Source organism: Ambystoma mexicanum, chromosome 9 (assembly GCF_040938575.1).
Source record: "Ambystoma mexicanum isolate Mex_15411 chromosome 9, UKY_AmexF1_1, whole genome shotgun sequence".
Lineage (NCBI taxonomy): Eukaryota > Metazoa > Chordata > Amphibia > Caudata > Ambystomatidae > Ambystoma > Ambystoma mexicanum.
In genome coordinates, this window is record NC_090931.1 from 821,052,635 (window position 1) to 821,076,708 (window position 24,074).

The 24,074-nt window shown below is 47.0% G+C and overlaps 1 protein-coding gene across 2 annotated transcripts in view; it reads right to left on the reverse strand.

The window, feature by feature from the left end:
* The window catches only part of LOC138488656 (potassium voltage-gated channel subfamily H member 8-like), a 1,777,142-nt gene that overhangs the window by 599,666 nt on the left and 1,153,402 nt on the right, over positions 1-24,074 (reverse strand). For both annotated transcript variants that reach the window (XM_069615829.1, XM_069615828.1), the window contains 2 exons: positions 23,577-23,826; positions 4,108-4,265 (listed from right to left, as the gene is read on the reverse strand). In XM_069615829.1, the coding sequence (XP_069471930.1) occupies positions 4,108-4,265; positions 23,577-23,826 (408 nt within the window). The remainder of the gene's footprint in view (positions 1-4,107; positions 4,266-23,576; positions 23,827-24,074) is intronic.

Consider the following 24,074-nt stretch of genomic DNA (forward strand, 5'->3'; position numbering starts at 1 on the left):
GGTATGGAGAGAGAGAGTGGGGTTGAAGGAGAGGTGTGGGTGTTGTGTATATACTGCGTTCTCCCTGAATAGTCATCACTGGTCCCACAGGGGGTTTCCCTCCTCCTGAGATCCTCTTGCTGAGTATCACCCCCAGGGGGACTATAGGGTAGCGGTCTCACCTCCCTGGCCTCATGGGACAGGGCTCCCCCTCGGGGACAGGGGACGACATCTACAGATTCATCACATAACCTTCAAGTACATTTCCACTGCCCAAAAGATGCTTAGGGACAAGTGGTTGTTAGAGCTCAAGCCTGAGCCGATGGTGAGTGGCGACTTGTACATTAGGCTACATTTGCTTTTGAGAAGAAAATTGTCGGTAAACAATACAGCACATTAAGTGAGAAGAGAGGTGTTGGAATGTGTCTGTTAACAATCAACACAACTAAAACTGCTCGGTAAAGGACCATGCGATCTGAGAATAGCCAAGTCTTCATCTTCACTTGCAATGCTCCACAGTTCAGGGTGAGGTGTAGCAACGGATGCATGGGATTCAGGATGGGGTGGCATAAGGGGGGCATGTGATGTATGTGAATGCGGAGCAATGAGCCATGAATGGAGGGCATATGTTCCCTCCACCGCAATCTCATTATTAATCTCTCATCTCAGTGGAGCACCAGTTGGATTTGGAAAAAGGCTTCCTCCTGCAAATCACCTGAAGGCACTTTCATTTATCTAGTTCACTAGAAAATAATGTTCTAGGTTGATGATGCCCAACAAGGCTGAAACACATGTATGGGGCTTCTGTTGGCTCTCTTGTTCAGAAGGGAATTGCCACAGCATATCGGTGCTGGACTGCCCACTCCCTAAAAACCCCTCTGAGTAGATTTGTTGTGACAATACTTCATGAAAGTTGTCCTTTGTCACTTTGGTTTGTCCTTTGAAGCTCTAATAAAGCAGGAGCACAGCTTGGTGGGACTTGCTTTCTTACGACAAGTGTCCATTAGCCTCATAAATGTAGGATCTCATGCCCAATTAGGGTGACGATTTACAACATTTTTATGTGGGTGGCCAAAGCTCACCAGTTCCTTCCCAACCTTGGTCCATAGTGATCTCACACGTCATTCCTATTCGGCATTCTTTCCAGAGGCTGCTGCATTTTGTTGTGAGTTTTGCCAAACCCAGATGGCCAGTGCTTTGTCCATAGTTGGCCAGGAATGCAGATGGCTTTTCCGTGATGTGTACCACAGCTTTCATATGTAGTTGGTTGATCATCTGGTTGCATGCCCCAGCTGGCAAGATCCAGTTTGGAAAACCCAACAATGGAGTTGGTATTAATTGATGCCCTTCGTTGGCAAGTGCACATTGAGCCCCTTCTGAGCTACGGCGGGTGCTTGATTCCCTTCTGAAGGCCAGCATCAGGGTTCAAAACTGGCCAATCTATGCGAAAGGCAAGAACAACCACTTGGGGAGTGGATGGAACCCTGACTCTTAGGACTGGGTTTGATTTACAGGGCCTGATTAACAAAGATGTCTACTATAGCAAATAGTGAGACACTGCGAGCATTTCTGATTTGCACCTGCTACTTCATGCCGGAACCACAAGCCTAAAACAGGAGATGATGTGGAGATGCCTGGAGAATTAGTGATCCCCTATACAGAGATACTCAGCGACAGCTCCTAATTTGCTCCAGTGGAAATCCTGTGCATCTGGGCCATAAATTCTACCTAGAACATAGAGGGGGAACCATGACTAATTTTTTTATATACTACAGGAGCACTGCATTGAGCATGGCTGCTGACGATGCTCCAAGGGCAGTTCCCAACAGGACTTTCTGGTGTGCCCTGTGCGTAGGGCATTCCCTTGCCACAGAGGCTCTGCAGACAGTGCTCAGATGGCATGCCCCAGAGTAAGATCTCTTCCCACAGTACTCATCACTGTTCTCATTGATGCCATTGGTCTTTTCCTATAAAGAAGGGTTTCCATGGATATGATATGATATCATATCATATGGCATTTATAACGCACCTATACACAGGTTTTTCAGGGCGCGATTGTCCCTGTGGGCTAAAAGGCTTCTGATGCTTTGCAAAAACATGCAGTCCAAAGTATATCCATGTAGGTATGTTTTCATTGCGTTACAGAAACATTATGCATAGGCACAATGCATTAATTTGTTTAATCAAAGATATAAACCATTTTTGAATATACTGTACACAATTTCACGCGATGATGAGACCTCCCGTAGACCCTGATGAACACTGGGCATAAAATGCAACCAATCAGTCGAAACATGTCGATTTGAGGATACACAACCTCCAAAATGTATCCCAAGAGGTTAGGCCATAAGACCATGAATTGCACTGCTTAAAAAGTTGAGAACATAATCACTGCCCCTAAAAGATATTTTTTCTCACTGTTTGAGTAAGTGATTGCTGAATCAGGTATATTTGTTTTCAGTTCAAACATTTTTAATGTTCGCTTGTGCAAGTGAGTGAGACATTTTCAATGAGACATACATGTAGTGAGAGAAAATGTAAATAATGTTTATGACCACCGGGAAAGGTGTGAATGAATTCAAATTTAAAAAATAAAATAATTCCGTTCAGAAAGAAATACTGCCCATTGAGTGGACCCTATGGACATGCAGAATAATGGAACAACAAAAATGAACCTGGGCGAAATGAGATCAGAACATCTGTACACATTTAAACAATACCAGGTCTTGTCAAAAAATATATAAATATTTGTGTAAATTGTTTATAAATATATATATATATTTTTTGACAAGACCTGGCATTGTTTAAATGTGTACAGATGTTCTGATCTCATTTCGCCCAGGTTCATTTTTGTTGTTCCATTATATTTAGCCTGAAGAACCTGTGGCAGTAAGGCAATCCCTATTTTGAAACTTTGCATGTAGAATAATGGAAACTGATGCCCTTGATGACATCATATTTGATGTCGTTCATGTTAATTGTGAAGCGATCTGGGATATCTTACAATTTCAGAGGCTTTTAGGTTTCAAATCTTTACTATAAAATACGTTTTTTCCTCGAAATGTGTAACATATTTGGGTAGCATGAATTAGCCTGATTTATAAGTAGGGAACCACAACGTATTTGCATTTTTGGGCATTTTTCATGATATGCTTTGAGCATGTTCCCCTGCCCGCAGTACCTGCTGGGCATGAATGAGTGCATGAAGGGGGCGGGATGAATAGAGAGCGGGCAGGAGTGGGAGGTTAAGGAGAATTGAGGGAGACCTGTGACCTGTGGCCAAGGAGAAGGAAAGAGGGAAGGGCTGATATGAAGAAAGCAAAAGAGGTAATGGCTAGAGGGGCTGGGAGGATTTATAGAAAGAGTACCAAGCACTATAGAAGCCATGCAGGAGAGGGGGAAAGAGGGAGTGTATATCAGAACAGCCAAAGCGTAAAATGGAGAGAGGAAGGCACGTCCAATAAGGCAGCAGGGTGGTTGGATACATTAAAGGAAAAATATTAGGCAAATAGTAGTTCTAAAGAGCTCAAGGCAGTGGTATTTAGAGAGTGAAAGGGAGAGCGAAAGAACGAGAGATAGAGACACGGAGAGAGAGAGGGGGAAGAGAGAGATGGAGCCAGCGAGTTAAGGTAAGGGAGAGAGGGGGAGGTAGATCGATGCAAACATCTTAGCAGTTGGGATAGAATGGAGATGCTCCATAGGGGCGATGTTTGGATATAGAGAAGGTGAGCCGAGGTTTGTGGAGAGAAGTAAATAGATATGGAAATAAAGGGAAGAAGGTGGTGGGATCGACAGAGAGGGCCTGATTTAACCGAGACGGGCGGTCACATAGCGCAACAGAGAGTGGTGGATTGAGGCAGCGTACATAAGGGAGAGGCATGAGTGGAAGAGCAGAAGAGACAGGCGATGGATGGAAAGTGTTTAGGGGAGTGTGATGGAAAGCAAAAGAGACAGCCATGCATAGAGAGTGCATAAGAGAGAAATGGATGAAAGAAGAAGTTTAACGGAGCATGGATGGACAGAAAGTGTATGGAAGCGATGGGCACTTAACACTACAAAATGGCCGCTCACCCAACGCACGGCTGAAAAATGGGGGATCATAATTCCAGAATCCTCAGTTCTACTCACCACATTGACGCTGAATGCATATAGAAGGTCAAAAGGTAGGGCGGCGATGAGATCCACAAAGAACCAGGTAGTTGCATAGTGCACACATATACATCGGGGGTCGTACACCACCTGCCCGGACTTGCTGACGTACGTTGTGCGGAAGTTGAGCATAATATCTGTTAAGACAAAAAGGAAACAGAGACTAATTATTAAATATTTCTGAATTGCAACTGTTCACGCACTTGTGCTAGTGGCGCCATCGTTATTGACCCCGTATAAAAGGTGCGATCTCAGTTGGTGCCAGCAGAAGCACACAGAGAAGCCAATACTGTTGAAGTGCCAGTAGGGCTGGAGCAGTATAGGCCAGATGCTGACCTGCTGCTTGCTGATAGGTTATCCTCTACTAGAACGCAGCAGGAAATGGGACACTCACTTAAACAGATGTTTGGGGATGCAGGGAATAAATGAACTAAGGGATGCTTAAGCCATTTCCACTCAGCTCACCCCATTCCTTGACCCCCGATTCTGAGCCAACCTGCCAACAGTGTTTTGAGGTGGACATATGGAATGCGATCAGACACCCCACAGAGTGTGCAGAGCGCTACATGCCTTATGTGTATTTACACTAATTGGCATATATTGTGCTACAAATATTGAAATTCAGGAAGTGGTTTGAGACAGGTTATTTATGCTGAAACCCTCAAACCACCAGTCTGCTTGCTCCATTGAAGAATTTCAATGATTCATCTATCTCAGGGGAGAGCCTGCTTTCCCAGGTCAGAATTCCATATGCTCCTCGTGGGGAAGTACCAGCATAAGGCACACAGAACAAATACAGTTACCTGAATCAAAATGCCCAACAGCAGGTTCACGACATAGATAGGAGTCATCCAGATCTAAGGAACCGATCTGCGAAACCAAATCAAACCCCTTGGTCCCACTTACCGCTTTAAGGGAATGGAAAGTCCTCCGGTATTGATACCAGAACTAGAACCAAACCCCCATCTAGAGGTTAGTGGTCACCCACATTTACAGACAATACGTAGAGACCCCAATTCCTCACCAAGGGGTGCAAGGTCAGCACTGTAGAGACCATATCTAGACGCCTGTAGCCAGCATCACAGGGTGAGTACGTAAAGACATTCACATGATCGGCCTCATTGAAGGGTGGCTAAAACCAGATCCAAACTCCTGAGCTGGAAGTGCACAGTCTGTCCTTCCCTGAAAAGAACCTGCAGACTAAGATGGCTGCCATAGGGAATAGTAGAGGGAGCAAGTCCCTTTGCTATTTCACTGATGCGTCGGGAGCGTGTGGGACTGCCAAAAGGAGGTTGTGGAGGAGAAGTCATAGCATACTTGCAAGTGGGGAAATGGGGGTGAGAGGTGTTGTTGTGGAATTCCATAGGGAGGAGATGGGTGGGCAAGGGGGTGAATCACAAGTAGAGGGGTTCTGGCCAGGAAGAAAGAATGGCAGACCAGCGGAGAGGTGCTGCTTTTGGCCACGAAAGACATATATTGGTTACTTGTGGATTCTACTGCGTTCCTGGCCACTTGATCAGAGGGTGCCTGTCCTCTCCCATGGCGTGCTAATTTTACCGCAGGATTTACCTAAAGGTCGATTTTTAAAAGATGCCCTGCTTCAGTTATGATTTTTTTTGTTTTTAAATATGTAGTTCCCTCTGTTCCCCCAACTCTCTTCCCTTCTAATCTCTCTTTTTTACTTATTTCTTTAAAAATTGGGGGCACTTTTCATTTTTGTTCCCAGAACTCTACCTCACTCCTCTCTGAGTTGACTTTACCAGGTCGATCTTTGGTCAAGTTAACCTCTAGCAGTTTCAGGTTAGGTTGTCTCTCTTTTAAATGTTAACCATTGAGCTTTCCACCTAGAAAACTCCCCACCTGGCAGGAAGCGATCACCCATACGGAGACAGATTTCTGCCTGGAATGAGATTTCGAGATCACGGTGAGTGATCTACTTTTTCTGGATTCATTTGAGTAAGAATTACAATACACCTACCATTCAAAACAATTCCATACCCTACATTAACATTTGCATTCATTTGCCTTAATTTATAAAGAGCATAGAAAGACAAAAAAATATTAAAACAGAAATGATCACAACAACATTAAAAGCCTCATAGTCCACGACCCCCGCCCCTGTGCCCCATTAGAGTTTCCCCATTAAATAAATCACGGGTGATGTCTGTAAAAATAACTGTAAAGGTAAATTTGTCTTTCAGCCTCAAAGCTGTTTTTTTTTAAAACATTGCCATCACTTATGCACTAACCCCCCTTTCTGCAACCATCCAGTATCTCATCCAAAGCGTCACCCACTTCAAGCTGCCAGACATGGACCCCACATTCTATTAAATGTTTCCAGATTGTCCTGGGTGAGGGTGGTTGACTAGACCAGAAAGAACCACCAAAGTCCCCATATAGTGATTACCAGTGAGTCCTTCATAGTCAGAACATTGAATTGCACTCTCGTGCCAAGATGGAGGCCTGGTACGCAATGTCAACACTCCTGGCTGCAGCATGCCAAAACATCACACCTACACACGGAAGCAGAACCATGTTCAGGCGCTGCACGTGTTTATTTAGGTCTAGCCTGCGTAGTCTCCCTCAGATAGTGGGACTGTCAAAAGGTCAACCAATCAAAAGAAAGAACTGGGTGAGAATCAAAGCCCCCTTCTTGTTTTGCAGGGTCAAACCAAGACCGCTGACACAAAGACCAGATTGAAAGATACACCCAGAGCATCAAGGGATAGCTCGCAATCATACACTCCATGGTGTGGACTCCAAGTGCCAAACGTGTTGTTGCAACACCTCGACCCACATTTTCTCCCGCAAATGGAGGGTCACCCACCAATGGCCCATGCCGCTGACTCACCAATTGATATTGAACCTGAGCTTGTTGTTTCATCTTCCACCACTAGAGCGGAATCAAACACCACATCTGGAGGTCAAAGGTCAATTCTGAAGGGTTCAAGCTGTAAGGTTACATGGGGGGCTGCACGCTCCCAGGCAAGCACAGGGAGCATAATTGAAGGGGCAGGTCATAGCGGTCAGGCATGTGTGTCAGCAATGGAGGATTCAGATCGACACCTGAAGGGGAGTCGAGTTCCAAATCTGAAGGTGGTCGGGTAGATCACCGGGGCAGTATGCAGGAGCCCAGATGTCAAATGTTATTGACCACGTGAAAAAACAGATGCCACAAATGAAATATATAGGGCATAAACACGTAAGATGTTTTGCTTCACGACATTTTATAACTGCTCGCTGGATAAATGTGTTCTGCATTGAGCTGGAATTCATTTCATGTCCAACTGTTGATAAAGAGATAGATACAATCTTTTTTAGATAAAAATTGCATAGACATATTAGTAATAATAAGTATGCCTGCTCCCCTCACTATCATAGCGGGCACACCTTGCCCTGCAAGCATCCACCCCCCGCTTTCCCACAAACCCCCACCACCTTCCCCCCTGAACACACCCTTTCCCGTCCCTAAAAACTGCATGCCTAACCCTAGCAAGAACCGAAGCCGCATCCCTCTCCCCCTCTGACCCCCCTTCCCTCTCTCACACTCCAATCGCAACAAGGAAACTAAAGAGAAATCGCACCTGGTCCCCCTCAATCTCTCAGCACTCCTCGCCTCCCCTGTCGTGACCCACCTCCACTTTCCCCCAATCACCTCCGTCCCCCGTAGCTTTGCCTTTCCTGAAACCCCTCTCCCTCGACTTCTCATCAACTGTAATGGAAACTCCTAACCGCCCACACCCCACCTTCAAATCCCCCGATCCAAACCCGATCATCCGAACACATGCAGCCACCCAATCACGCTCGAAGCCTGCCAATTCTTCTGCTCGCCCACTCTTCCCACGGATCGTCACCCACCCCCTCCCTCTCCAGTTTCCTCTCTCTCCACCACTACCCCCTTCCGCCCCAACCCCGAGACCAACCTCGCCTGCCGATGTGAACTGCATCCTATTTAATGCCCGATCGGTAGCAAAAAACAGATTCTCCATCTTTGACCTCCTCATCTCTGACAATCCAGACCTGGTTTTCATCACCGAAACTTGGTTCTCTGACGACTTCGCTCCAATCGCCAGTGAACCCTCCCCCCCCTGACTACTCCCTCATCCCAATAAATCGTCCCTCTAGAGGAGGGGGAGTCGCATTCGTCTACAAGTCTCTCTTCCACGCCTCAATCATCGACAACCAACCTTCCATTCCTTCCTGCGAATCACTCCTCATTAAACTATCCCTCTCCCCGTCGCTCTCGCACAGCTTCCTAATAATCTACAGGCCCCCAGGCTACGATAGACAATTTGCAAACAACCCCTGAGACTCAATTGCCACCCTTCAACTAAACCATCCCAACCTCACCCTTCTTGGAGACTTCAACATATGGCTCGACATCCCCACCAACCCCATGACACACTCTCTGGTTGATGGTTTAGACCCAATTAACCTCCAACTACACATAAATGGCCCAACTCAGTATGAAGGACATACTCTAGATGCTATCTTTAGCTCCAATACCCAGATTCATTTAAACCCCCCGACCCCCATCATCTGGTCCGATCACTTCATTCTCTCTTTCGCCATTCACTCACCCGACCCCACTGCCGTACTCGAATCTGAAACACCAAATCTAGGCAAATGCTGGAAAAACCTAATAATCGTCCCGGACCTAACCGACGCACTCCTCCAATCTCCACCACCTACCTGCCAACTGACTAAACAACTAACCCCCGATGCCTTTGACTTATGGCTCAACGCATCTCTGATGTGGCTCACACCCCCTTGTAAACCATCATCCCGCCGTGGCCTTTTCCCCAGATGGTTCACTCCTGAGTTGAAGACCACTAAACAACTTTATAAATACCTAGAACGCAAATGGCAGAAAGACAAAACCAAGGAGAACAGGGCCATCTTGGCCCAACACCTCTATCAGTACAAGGCCGAAATCCGGAAAGCAAACAAAGCCCACTACAACTCCCGAAACCTAAACTGCAAAAACCCAAGCAAGGAACTCCACAAAATCATCTCTGAATTCACCAAACCGGCTTGCACCGCGACCGTCCTGACCACCTCACAATCACTGCTGACCTGTATGCAATGGATTACCTGTATCACCGAAACTGATCTATAATTGAATGAGAACACCTGCTTAACTACATTGTATAAACTAAGTCCTGCATTGTAATGTTAGGCCTAGAGCATACATTATTACCATTTCTTCTTGTTAATCTATAAACCTAAGATGAACTAGATTTGACCTGGCAAGGGACCCTAGAGCAGTAACTTATTTATGGAATGGTTAACCTGCAGAAAGGCTGGACAACAGGCTGGAGAAATGTATAAAAGCCTGACTGTTTCAATGAATATTTGCACTCACTGAGCACACCGAACCACGCCGGAGTTCGCTGTGTTGTACTGAGGGTCGATAGCTATCTGAATTTTGTTCTGTTCTTTTGTAACTGGATTCAGTATAAAATAAAGTACTTTGTATGTTCCTTTGTAACCTGTGTTTGGTGTGTTTCCTTTTTGGTTACCCTGCCTCATATTATTTCCTTGTTTTCACACCGTCACGGAAACGAAACCACCCTAACCTCAATCTGGAATGACCTTAAAATAATGGCAGACTCCGCGGGATGCGCGGCACTAATCCTTCTTGACCTATCCGCCGCCTTTGACACAATCAATCACTCAATCCTCCTAGACCGCCTCCAATCCCTAGGAATTCGTGGAACTGCTCTTCAATGGCTAGCTTCATTCCTCAAAGATAGGTACCAAATAACGATACTCTCCACCTATACCTCCCAAGCCCGACCAGTCGACACGGGAGTCCCACAAGGAGCATGTCTATCTGCCCTCCTGTTCAATCTCTACTTGATCACCCTCCCTCCAATAGCTCGTTCACACAACATCCTGTGTTACAACTACGCCGACGACACTCAACTAATTCTAAAACTAATGAACTCAAATCCCAACTCCCGACCTGACCTGGCCTCCTGCCTCCTCGACATAGAACTCTGGATGACCCAAAGCCACCTCTTGTTAAACCCCTCCAAAATGGAAATCAAGGTATGTGGCAACTCCGAGCTTCTTCCGCAACCACTACCCTGGCCAACCGCCATGGGCAGCTCCCCGACCCTCTGTAAATCAGTGAAAAATCTTGGATGCATCCTTGACTCTGACCTAACTCTCTCGCGCCAAGTCAACAACGTCTCAAAATCCTGCCACTACCACCTTAAAACCCTTAGGCGCATCTTTCCATATCTCTCCTTTCCTAACAGACTCTGCGCGGTCCAATCAATCGTTATGTCAAGACTTGTCTATGCAAACCCCCTATACCTCGGAATCCATGCATACCAACTGAATAAACTCCAAAGGGCACAAAACGCGGCAGCCAAATTACTACTTGCACTCGGCCCAAGAGACCACATCTCCCCAGCCCTTAAGACGCTGCACTGGCTTCCAGTAGCCCGAAAGGTGACTTTCAAAACCTTATGCATCTCCCATCGAGCACTGCATAAAACCGGACCTCAATATCTTCAAAACAAACTAAAACCCTATAGTCCCCCTCGCACCCTAAAATCAAGCTCAGCTGGCCTCCTAGTCATACCTAAGACAAACTCAGTCAGATTAGGCGGATCATCATTCTCAGCCTTGGCCCCCACCCTGTGGAACTCACTCCCACCCCACATCCACCAAACTGAGGATTTAACATCTTTCCGCAAACTGCTGAAAACCTGGCTCTTCCCCTAAAACCAACCGCTAACCAAAATAACCCAAACGGACAAACAGCATCTCAACGACACTAACCCAACAAACTACCTGAGGCGAGAAATGGACAGCTAATAACCCCGAATATAAACTAGAAAGACAAACAGAATTAAACGAGTAAAGTAGATCAAAACAGTGAAGTGAATAATAAGAATAAATCATAATGAAACAATAAGGAGTTGTAAACTGCTGAAATGCACATAAAGCATGAGGAAGGAACGAAGTGAATGGCGTCGATGAAATAGTTAGAATGGATGAAGAGTGTTGAACAGATGAATGCACTGAATGAAAGAATGCATGAGTGTTAGAACAGATGACTATATAGATTGAATAAGTGTGTAAATCGAATGAGTACGTACATCGGATAAGTGTATAGAATGGATGAACATGTTAAACAACTGAGTGTGTAGAGTGGTTGAGTGTAAACAGTTGAATGCACTCAGTGGAAGAATGCACGAGTGGAGGAACAGATGACTACATAGATCGAATGAGTGTGTAATTTGAATGAGTATGTAGATCGGATGAAGGTATAGAATGGATGAACATGTTAAGCGGATGAGCGTGTAGAGTGTTTGGGTATGTAGATTGGACGAGCGCGTATGGCGGATGAGGGCATAAATACAGAGAAGCGAATGTAGAACTGATGATTGTACAGAACGTATGAGTGTGTAGAGTGGAGGAGCATGTAGAGTGGAGGAGCGTGTAGTGTGGAGGAGCGTGTAGAGTGGAGGAGCGTGTAGAGTGGAGAAGTGTGTAGAGCAGATGAGCGTATAGAGCGGATCAGGTTATAGAGCGGATCAGGTTATAGGGCGGATCAGGTTACAAAGCGGATGAGGTTATAGAGTGGATCAGGTTACAGAGCGGATCAGGTTACAGAGCGGATCAGGTTATTGAGCGGATGAGGTTATAGAGCGGATGAGGGTAGAGAGCAGATTAATTTATAGAACAGGATTACTGCGTATTAGCGAATGACTCTAAGGGGCTGATGAGTGCATATTAATGTTGAATGCGGGGAAAGCATGAGTGCATAGAGCGGATGAGTGTGCGGAGCGGATGAGTCCGGGGAGCGGATGAGTTGAATGCGTGGAAAGCACAAGTGCATTGAGCGGATGAGTACGGGGAACGGATGAATATGAGGAGCGGATGAGTACGGGGAGCGGACGAGTACGGGGACCGAATGAGTACCGCGAGCGGATGAGTACGAGGAACTGTTGAGCGCAGGGAGCGGATGAGTGAAGCGAGCGAATGAGCGCGGGAGCGGACGAGTTGAATGCGTAGAAAACACGAGCACATAGAGCAGATGAGTACATAGAGCGGATGAGTGCATAGAGCGGAGGAGTCCGGGGAGCGGGTGAGTCCGGGGAGCGGGTGAGTACGGGGAACAGATGAGTGCGGGAAGCAGGTGAGTGCGGGGAGCTGGTGAGTGCGGGGAGCAGGTGAATGTGGGGAGCGGGTGAATGCGGGGAGCGGGTGACTGCGCACGGTGGGTGAATGTGAAATACAAGCGCAGACAGGGTGCATGCGTGGGGCAGACAGGAGTGCATGTGTGGGGCAGTCAGGAGCGCGCACGGCGGACTGGAATGCATGAGTGCATTGAGCAGACCTGAGTGTGTAGCACTGTCGGGGACGCATGGAATGAATAAAAGTCAGTAGAACGGACTCGAGTGCATAGAACTGCGCGACGTACATAGTATGGTCTGGAATGCAGGAACGTTTGAAAGATCATGTAACCCATCATATCACACCCCACGCTTACTCTCTTCTTTACACCACCACTCAACTAGAACACAGAGATACTATGACACCATTCGGTATAACTGTTCTCATACCAACACCTCCCGCTCACTCCCCATCACTCTAAGAAAACATTGCTGGTTACACAGCCCCCAGCCAGGCGTTCTCCTCAGGCCTAACGCAGCCACTGTCGGTCTGAATAAATCCTGCCAGAACTAACACATACCGCAGAACCACCACACCTACCGCTAATAAGCAGCTACTTCACGTATACCGCACCAGCTGCACACATACCCGGTGCGCACACGCACCATTGACTCTTCCTACTCTCTCTACTGACCTGAACTTCGGTTCCCAAGGGCGTTCAACCTACCAGTGCCTTCAGACCATACCAATGGTATATAAGGCGCTATATAAGTGCAAAATAACATAACATAACATTTAGTGGATCAATAATTAAAGACAATAAATATGCTGTATTGCACTCACAGAGGATCGAACTGACCAGGTGGTTACGATGGCTGATGAACGCAAACTGCGCCACACTTTTTGTCAAGATGGCGGCGCGTGCAGGGGGTCCCTGACAATAAACGATACCACGTTCGGCCCTGATAAATATTTCACATCCTCTATCTTAAGCAATCCAAATCCTTCCTTTAAATCCTGGACGGACGGTGAATTATTAACGCCGCGTCACACGTGAGAACAATGCCAGCGGTGATTGGAGTCCTTTGAACAGAAATAAAAGCCGAATATCTTCAATGGGTTTTTCAAAGTCGGAGAAGGGAATTGGGCTTGGTGTCAGGATGAAATATTTAGTTAGGCTGGCTTTTGTGAATTAATTTCACTCTAATAACTTCAAGTGGAAGAACAACGCTAAAAAAAAGTACACTTTTTGAGGAAAAAATACAACCAATTATGACCATCGTCTGGACGGAGCTGTACTGCTGCGCATCAGTGTCTGGCTTCGAGCGCGTGCTGCGCGCATTAGTGATTGACAGCTGTTGCCATTTGGGGACTTGCTCAGGGTCTGCATGAGCTGCGCCAACGGGCTTACAGTAGTACATGTCCAAGTGGGCAGCAGCTACTACATCGTTAAAAACCACCATCACTGATGGCACTGACTGGCACCGCTGCTTCGAGTATCTGTAAACAGGCCAAGTAATTAAATTAAAGGGCAAGGGTTCAGCGCGTCCCACTAGAGCTGGTGAGTGCAGCGCCCGGGGGCGTGGGTCATTGTTACGGGGATGAACTGGTTATAAACTTCCGGCCTTGCTACCGTCTCAAGCAGAGAGACCCGCGGATACGCCACACACATCAAGGTCGTGGGGGCCGCACAGCTGGTGGGAACACCCACCGACACTCGGTGAACCCCCTGGCCAAGAGATAAGGGCGGGAATAAAAGGGTGTGCCCGAGAAGGAACACGTAATAAGGCGGAGGCGGAGAAGCACCCAGTTGTCTGGGAGAAAGCTAGAAAGAGGAGGCAGGGCCAAAACAAGGGGAGCGTTTAGAGAGGAGTCCTCTTTCTACATGCATTCATAGTCAAAGGTGGACCCACCCACGCACACCAGAGACGAAATATTTGATGTTGGTACTGTCATGAAACTTGATGTGTTGTATTACAATGTTGTTTATCTTAAAGGGGCAAAAAGGGGACTAATGCACGGTCAACTCGAAGAAGATCCAGCAGCAGCCACGGGGTGGCACTGAACCGTTATGACACCCCGTGGTACGAGATGTTGGAGAAGCCGCGGGCACAGGAATCAACAAGCTTCAGAAATTGTGGGGAAGGGCAGAAAAACAAAAGGCTTGCCATTCCAAGCAAAATTGACCTTAGCAAAGCTAAATGGTTCAAAGCTGTGAAATATGGGTGCTGTTCAGAGGGAATCAGAATTAGTTTCAGGGGCACAGTCGGATGCTAGCCTCTGGGCAACTAACTACAGATCACCCGTAAGATAACGCTCACCAATAAAGCAGCGCCAGTCCTTGAGTGTCCACTCAACTGAATTGGTTTATTGATTCATTGCTGATACCTGGGAGGGGGGCAATGGTTCTGCTAATTAGGATTAGTAGGTGGGTGGTGCAGGGAGAAGGTACCTAAAACAGAAAGGGTCATAGAGTGGCTGAGTGTGGGTTGTAGCCGCTAAGTGCATGTTCATTGAATGCTGATCGCATGGAAACTTTCAACCAATCACAATGAAAATTGCTCATCCGATTTGCATAAGCTTCGGGATGCTCAAGCTTGCTCATTCTTCAAGCAATTCAGTAGCAGCACAAAGACTGGTTTCTGACCACAGGTGCCGTTCCACTGGGGAAGGCCTTCAGAAGAAGACTAGTCTATGATGAAAGCAGAAGGTGTCCTAATTGGCTGGTGCCTCTTGAAGACCGATTGAGCCGTGAGAGGATACGCCACTTGTAACTGAGTATCAGGAAATTGCCAAAATGTACTATAGGCTAGAGCCCACATTATGACTGTATTTATTTTCATTGCTATTCTTTAAATCAGGAACATTTTAATTATGCCACCCTTCTCTGATTTTATCACCCCCCAATCCCCTTGCTTGTGGCCATCTCTACCTGGGTTAAGTGGTTTCCACTCACTGAAGGGTGTTCTAAGGCCATCATATCTTGGAGGTCAGGGCTTTTCAGTGAAGGGGTGGCAGCAAGGGGTACTAGGGCAATGCATAAGGGCCAACCCCTCTTTATGTAGATGTCAGTCTCCTCCCCCAAGCAGTGCTAAGCCATCAACTCGGCTTTATAATGACCCATTTTTAACAAATGGGGTCATTTTTATTTTCTCCACCCTTCTTCACCTTAATGGGGGTCCCGCATTCATTCCCTTGGGCCCTTAGGCCGCTTCCTTCCTCTACACACCTGCATGTGGTGGAGGATTCAGTATTCTGTAGTCCCAATCTCTGTTCAGAATGCAAGGTTTTTTGTTTTCATGTCTAGAAAAATATTCTCACTAATACATGCATCCCGCCTGCAAGCATGGCGGAAACTGCATGATGCCAGACTGAACCGCTGGCTTAGGAAAAAGTGTTGCCTCCGGGGCAGCCCAAATGCCAGCAGCCACATCGTCTATCATCTGGTTAACCCTGTGGGCAAACGTGGCAAGTAGAATTTAAGCACATAGAGCAGGGGGTCTGCAACCAGTGGCTCTCCAGATGCTTTGGATTACAACTCCCATGGTCCCGTACCTGTGAATATGCTGGGTAGGGCCGATGGGAATTGTAGTCTGAAACATCTGGAGAGGGAAAGGTTGCAGACCCCTGTCATAGAGCTATTCAAACCTTTTTTTGCCAAGCCTCCCCTTGAGTACAAATATTGTCGCCGGGCCCCCGAGATGCCATATATCTGAGGAGCCTCGTGTCCCCCTGGACATCCATCACGCCCCCGGCCGCCTAGGGGAAGAGCAAACAGTTTGAAGACCTATGACACAGAGGAAGATTCATGGAGAAAGGTGGTCTTTGGGAAGTACCATACACTGTAGAATGTTTTCCAGCGAGGGTAGCTGTGTGCTGATGGGATGTCGCCTGGATGATGTGTCCCTTTGCATTGTAGATGGGTTCCATACTTGACCGAACATTGTTGACTACTAGAGCCACAGGGACCGCTCTCCTGTGCATTGCAAGAATGGAGAACAGTTCGTCTTCCAGGGTAGGAATTACCGGAACCCCTGTGTGAAGTTAGGAATTGTCCTCTGTGTGTGGTCGTCTGCCCCTGAGGAAACACTGCTGCCTGCACATATCTTAAGAGCCTAGATTTAAAGCACAGACACATTAAAGCTTAGATGGTTCCCTTCCTTTTACGGCTTCCACCTTGCATAGGAAAGCCCTTCTGCTGCTGAGGCATCTGTGCACCTGCTCTGGACAAGAAAGGCCATCTTGTGGCACCCCTAGAGGTACTGCGCTTTGAGGGTCCCTTTGGGTACAGTTATTTTTCCAAACATCTCCTCTTTGCAAAGATCTTCTGTGAGGAGCACCCACTATTTCATAGCGTTTGCGTCCATCTGTCCCCTTGAATTGCCCTCAGGTAGGCTTCTGTGTTGATGAATGGTGCAGAAAGTGTGGCTTTGCGAGACTCCGCTCCATCAGATGCTGTCTTCCTGGTGTAGAACGCCCTGCTGCCTGGATACTGTCCTGCAGGTGAGGTTTTGGTGGCTCATACCTTCTGGTGGGATCCCAGTGTTCGTAGAAGCCCCTTTGCTTTGTTGGAGGAGCTGTCATGCGCCCCACTCGGCTGGAATAGTCCGGATCTACATTTTGAGAACCTCCTGTGACTGCCGGAAACTGTGAGACCTTTGTCGACAGGCTGTGAGCTGACCCCTTTTTGTGTGCATCGTTTTGGCGTGGTTGACTATGAAGGTTGGCAGTAATACTGTGCAGTTCCACACTGCCACTAGGCTGTGTAGATGAAGGTCTGAGCTCTATATTCACTGTCTTGCGGTACTACTGGATTGCAGGCTCATTCCATGCTGGAACACTGCCACGCCGGCTGCCTGTGGGAGCAGCCACCGCCAGAACCGGACTTACATGGAGTCTCAGTCTCTACTAAGGCGGGAGATTATTCTGAAACTTGCCACGCATAGAATGTTCAGGGAAGGAAACCTCAATGACCATTGCTCGAAGTAATGCAGGTGAGAGATAATGCTGCATTTTGGACTGAAACCCTATTTCTTGTTTAAGGAACGGTTACAGTATTTCTAGTTTGACCACTTTTATTATAAGTAGTGTCCTTTATGATATTTCCATTTAATAGAAAGTCATATGTTTCTAATAAAGACCCTGAATCAGTGATCGAAGTGAGCAGGAATGGACAGGAGCGCTGTTCCACTACTTTTATCTTTTTCTGTTTACCATTCCTCTACTTTTTCCATGTTGACCATTCTATACAGAGGATTTGTCCATTCATGTCCCTGTGCAAGGTTGTAATAGGAGCCTGGCCCAAAACCTTGTTGCACTATGCTTCCCCCTACCCTCTGCGCTGCCGAGACCACAGTCCCACTACTTTTTTTGGTACACACTTCTAACACTGCCCTGATGTGCTACTGAGCTTGCACCTGCGCGCTATGGTGTGATTTGTGCGCCCATCCGCATTCTCCAGAGCGCAGGCTGAGCGGTCAGACCCGCTGCCAGATTTTCTCATAACTCCGCTTTTAGACTTTAAATTTAGGTTTGCTCATTTTGAGGGATCAGAAGCTGTTATAATGGTTCTTGATGTCATGTTGCAGGTGTTTACTGATGGTTATTGTTTGGCCACAAACCTAGGGTTCTTGACCTGAACCCAATCCCCAACCTTCACAGCAAGGGGCTTCCTAGCCAGTTGTTCATTCAAGAAGCGTTCTTGCTTTCGGCGAACTCGATCCAAAACTCCCTGCATGTCCACCTGGGTCTGAACACCGCTGCCCAGGGCTGGCACTCTCAACTTGGAGCCAGGTTTCCTCCCCAGCATCAGCTCAAAAGGAGAATGACCCGTGACAACAGAAGGGGTAAGTCTGTAGGCTTTAAGAGCGGGGTCTTCCTCGAAGGACCTGTGCAGGAATTGTGGGTGGCGTGGCCATGCTGCGGGTGTAAAGGGATGTCCTGCAGCCAATGGGGTCTGTAAGAAGTGCAAATCTAAGGGACATTATGCCCGTATGTGCAGGAGTATTGTCTCCACTAAGGACTCGGTGAACATGGTGGACACTCAGGATGATGATGATGATGTGACCATAGTAAGCTACATGGGTTGTTCTGATGGGAGTGAAAGGAGCATACTGGAGGGTTCAATGCTGAGTGTGGGAAGTTGCAAGAAGAGAGCTTGGGCGACCTTTATGGTCAATGGTGTTCCTTTGGAGATGATGGTGGACACAGGGTCTCCATATACCATGATATCCCCTGAGCTATATGAGTCCAAATTCCACAAAAGAGTTTCTGATTTGTCCTCTCCAGACATAAACCCATACGCCTATGGACGTCTACCAATTAAAGTTCTAGGATTTGAATGGGCTGATATAGAGTTCCAAGGTAGGAAGGCTAGGGGTAAGTTGTATGTAGCCCACAAGGGTGACCCTGTTGTGGGGTGGGAGGAACAAGCTGCCCTGGAGCTACTTATAAGGCCGGGAAAACCTATTCCGGTGATGACTGTGTCTAAAAGTAACAATGGTCTGGGGGTATAACGGCAGAGATCCTGGAGAGTAGGTTTCCGTCTGTTTTCACTTCTGAGTTGGGCAAATTAAAAGGTTTTGCACACAAAATAGTTCTCAAGAGAGGTTCAACACCCGTTGTTCACAAAGTCAGAAGGGTCCCCATCATGGCTCGTGATGCTCTAAAAGAAGGCTCAGGGAAGATTATTGGTGGCCAGGAATGGATGATGATGTGGAGGACGTAGTGAAAGATTGTGCAGCTTGTTCCACCAGTGACAAGAGCAAAGCTCCTGCTGCCCAGCCCATTTATCCGGTCGAACTACCCAGTGAGATGTGGTCCAAGGTGGCACTTGATATAATGGGCCCCATTGATTCGTTGGGAGGAAGCTTAAAATGTATTGTTGTTATGGTGGATTATACTTTGAGATGGGTGGAGGCCACAGCCTTGTCTACGGTTACTTCCAAGAAAGTGGTTGATTTTCTTTCTGCGGTGTTTGACAGGGAGGGTGTTCCTGCAGGTTTGGTGACTGACAATGGCTCTCAGTTTGTGTCGGAGTACATGCAGAAATTTTTGAGTGACTTGGGGATTCGTCATCATAGAGTTGCACTATACAACCGACAGGCCAACGGTCTGGTGGAACGTATGAACCGTTTTATCAAGGGAGCCATCCAATTGGCTCTTGCCAATGGTCTTCCGTGGGGAAAAGTGGTGTCAGAGTTTCTTAAAGCCTACAGACTTACCGCTTCTGTTGTCACGGGTCATTCTCCTTTTGAGCTGATGCGGGGGTGGAAACCTGGCTCCAAGTTGAGAGTGCCAGCCCTGGGCGGCGGTGTTCAGACCCAGGTGGACATGCAGGGAGTTTTGGATCGAGTTCGTGGAAAGCAAGAACGCTTCTTGAATGAACAACTGGCCCGTAGGAAGCCCCTTGCTGTGAAGGTTGGGGATTGGGTTCAGGTCAAGAATCCTAGGTTTGTGGCCAACGGTCTCAGCAGATACTTAAATCCACGCAAGGTAGTCAAGCGAGGCCGTGGCTATGTAAAACTTGATGACAGATCCACATGGAGTCTTAGGCGAGTGGTGGTGGATAAAGAGAGAGTAGTCTCTGCAGGCAGTGATACTAGTGCGCCTGGGGACAGTTCAAGAGATGATGTGGTGATTTGTGATGGCCCCTTAGAGGACTTAGCAGTTCGGGAGTTACCAGTCAATTTGCAGCCTGTGGTCCCTGGTGTGGTTCTTGATTCCCCGGGAGTGGAAGAACATTCCTCTTCCGTCTCTGTGTCTGATTCCGGTGTTAGGAGTCTTCCGGTGGGTGGGAGTGAGGTCTCCGTTTCTGGGGTGGATGACTCTATTCCTACTCATACTCGGTCTGGCAGGGAGAGGAAGATTCCTTGCAAGTTTAAAGAGTTTGCGTTGGGTGCTGTAGTTTAGTAGCACCTATTGGTCTGTTTTCTTCATTCCTTAGAACACCATGCTTTGGTTGCAGGTGTGTCCTTCCTTAAGTGTGTGTGTGTGGTGTGTGTGTGTGTGGTGTGTGTGAGTGAGTAACCTGGGGTGGTTGTTTTTGGGAATAAAGGGGGGGAAGTGTTATAATGGTTCTTGGGTGGAGTTCTACTTTGTAGAATTCCACCCATGCTATGATGTCATGTTGCAGGTGGGTGTTTACTGATGGTTATTGTTCTACATTCCAAGAATACAGTTGGTGGTTATCTGAAGAGCTGTACTGTAGGCTCAGCACTGCTGGGCTGAGGCTGGTTGCCAATAAAGGAATTCACTTACCTACTGTGTTGCTTCTTTACTGCAGAAGCCTAGGGAGAACCACCTTTGGATCCCTCCAAATATCTTTGAGGCTAATCAAGACCATCTCATGGTCTCAGAAATGTGCCATTTAAGCACATCACAAGCACATTCTCAGCAGCCCAAATCAAGCATGCTTGCTAATGTCGCGGCACTAATAAGCTGATCATACAGAGATAAGGCAGCGTCACTGAAGCCCTGTGCATGTGACTATGCTGCTTCAATTCACACTGTGTCGCATGCAGACTCAAGTGTGTGGCATACATGTCATGGCTGATCGCTATGAGATACAGTCCCCTCAAGAGAGGGGAAAAGGAATGACAGGAACACTGATCCTAAGAGATGGGTGCTGTGGTGTCTTCCAATTCGGAAGTCGTTTTTTTTTAGCAGGGTGCCCACAGGAAGCGCGCTTCTCAGGAACAGTATCTGCGTTTATGTGAGTGTTCACCAGAGTGTCGATATCTGGTGCATGGCACTTTCAATTGTTCACATTAATGGAGCACATGGGTCTGTAGCGTAGTGCTTGTGTGATAGGGAGCATTCATATAAGAGCGATATGTGATGAATGGCACTTTCATATTGTTTACATTAATTGTTTACATTACATTTCTGAACGCTGACTGTGGAACGACTGCTGCACGGATCATCCGCTAGGAGGTATACAAGGAAATTGTTAAAACCTTTGGATTCGGGACGTAGTAAGAAATTGAACCTGCTCGAATCCAGGTCCCTGATAGATGGGAGTTTTCTCAGCTCAGTTGGGTATACAAGGAAATTGTTAAAACCTTTTGATTCGGGCATAGTAAGAAATTGAACCTGCTCGAATCCAGAACCCTGATAGATGGGAGTTTTCCCAGCTCAGTTGGGGCGACCTCCTATCCCTGAATACTAGAGATTCAGCCAATTCAACAAGAAGAAATCAGACCACACACAAAATGGGTGTGTGTCTCTAGCCCTGAAGAAAGTGGTGACACCCAGCTCTATACCACTGAAACCGGTTGGCTTCTTTTTTGCGACCTGAGTAGATAAATACAGATCAGGGAGATCCCTACATCAGACCGCATTCCGATCCCAGTATTAAGAAGGGATTTTTTAAATAGTTCATACAAAAATTACATCTCCGAACCCAAAGGATATAGGAGTGACCTTTTGACGATTAGTCGTCCTCAACTATCATCGGTCCAATACTCCGAAAACATACAATTTTAACAAGTTGCAATCCAAAAAACGCAAATAAAAAAATGAATGTTTATTTGGAAAACAACACAAAAAATAAACCAAAATGTGTGGAACCCTGAAGGCAAATACAGGAATTCATAACTATGGATTAATTCCAAAAGAGAAGCAATAATTGAATAAATGTGACTCAAATCCAAGTGTGATATTACCTTAATGGAGGACATGCTTCTGGTAGTGTATGGCCTGTGTGATAGGGAGCATTCGTATAAGAGTGATATCTGGTGGGTAAAACTTGCATATTGGGTATAGGAATGGATCACATGCATCCCATAGCGTAGGGCTTGTGTGATAGGGAGCATTCGTATAAGGGTGATATCTGGCGGTAGCACTTGCATATTGGGTATAGGAATGGATCACATGCATCCCATAGCATAGGGCTTGTGTGATAGAGAGCATTCGTATAAGGGTGATATCTGGCGGATAGCACTTGCATATTGGGTATAGGAATGGATCACATGCATCCCGCAGCGTAGGGCTTGTGTGATAGGGAGAATTCGTATATGCATGCTTATTCGTGGCAGGTGCATGCATTCGACCTTGAAATCAAGGTGCCTACTCACTCCATGCCTCTGAAGTGATTTTGCGTAGGGCGTGCCACAATCCTTGCGCTTTAGGCCTGCATCGCTGGACTGCCTGATCCTGTACTCTTGCTGCTCATGGCTAAACCTGTCTGCCAGACCTATTTAGACACCTCTGCAGCAGCCTAAGTGGGATATTACCACATCGACGGCTAGCACACCTGTGATGCAGAGCACAACAATGGTAATTATCGAAAATGAGTTTCAAGTGGTAGCAGTGGGAGTTCTTAAATTTAATTTGGTAAGAACAGCTGGTAGCGTGAGCTGTAAAGGCTAGGCTCGAACAGGCTAAGGGGGATTTCCCAAACCAGAGGGACAATGGAAGGGATGGGGAGCAGGATTAGTCAGAGAATACGTTAATCCCCAGACTCAGAACCACTCAGGCATGGGCTTCAGTCAATGTTTTAAGAAAAGAAGTCCAGGAATTCAAAGCCGAAACATCACTTTGAAAGTCAACGATTCTAAGCACGTCTAGGCTGTAGATGTTGGCAGTAAATGACTTCCAAGACCAGAGACTAGAAACTAAACTCTTGGTGATGCTTCACGCAGAACCCTTGGCTTCCATTTTTTAATTCTGAGAAGAACATGAAAGGCAGAGCATGTGATCAGACATGAAAGCGCCCAAACCTGGGCACGCGGTGGAGTCGTGGTCTCGGGGAGTTGCGGAAGGGGAACATCTTTCCTTCAGCAAGTCTAAGATTAACTCTGAAGATCCGGAGCTAGATTTGATATTTAAAAAACATCACCATCTATGAAACTCGTTTACTTTGTGGTGCTGTTTTCGGACCTTTTGGGGATTTTCAAAGCATTCAAAACGTACAAAACGCGCTTAATTTTATCCATTGGTGAAGGATCAGGAATGGGAGCACAGGATTCAGACGCCTTTAGAGGAGACCTATGAATGGAAAAGATTCAAACACATCGAAAATAATGTCAACAAGAGCTCATCTCCCAGAAGCTATTCACATTGATCAAAACTTTAGATTTGCCTTAGAAGTCAGAAGGTCTTGAGGATCATTAGAAGCACTCTGACGAGAGGTCGCGCCACATTTGGCATGCCACAAACTCAGAGGACATCTGTCATGGCTGGCAGGGCCTGATCTTCTGCAGCCAATGAAGACACTGATTGTGAAGTTTGGCAACCGCACAACACAGCGTCCACCCCCTCCCTCGCCTTCCCCTCCGCTCCCTGCGGCTGAACAAATGATAAACTCTTACCCAACATGAAGAGGATCTCCACGAAGATGTCGCTCACACTGGGAGGACTGCGCGAGGCGGTGTTGTTCTCATCGCGGGCAATGCTGAAGCAGACGTTGTAAGGGACGGTGACAGCAACGTAGAACGTGGCCAACAGGATGAGCCAGTCCCAGCCGGCCTTGAAGGTGCCGTAGTGCAGCAGGATGAAGCGCGACTTTTGGATGGCGGCCACCTTGTACTCCGGGATAGCGGGCTTCTCCCCAAACACATTCTGTGGGGAAACAGACAAAGAATTCCATCAGCCAAAGGTTATGCAGGAAAAATCATTGTGTGGAAATAGAGTATCCTGCTGCACATCGTGCTTCTCCTGTCCCTTCCTGATGTCTCAGCATGGATTTGAAGGGCCTAACTATCTTCATTTGGTTCCATGTAATAATGTCCCCACAAAAATGTCTCCTGACAAAAAAGTCGTTGTTTTTTGCAGAGATAGTATTACATTGAACATGCTGGGGACACCCC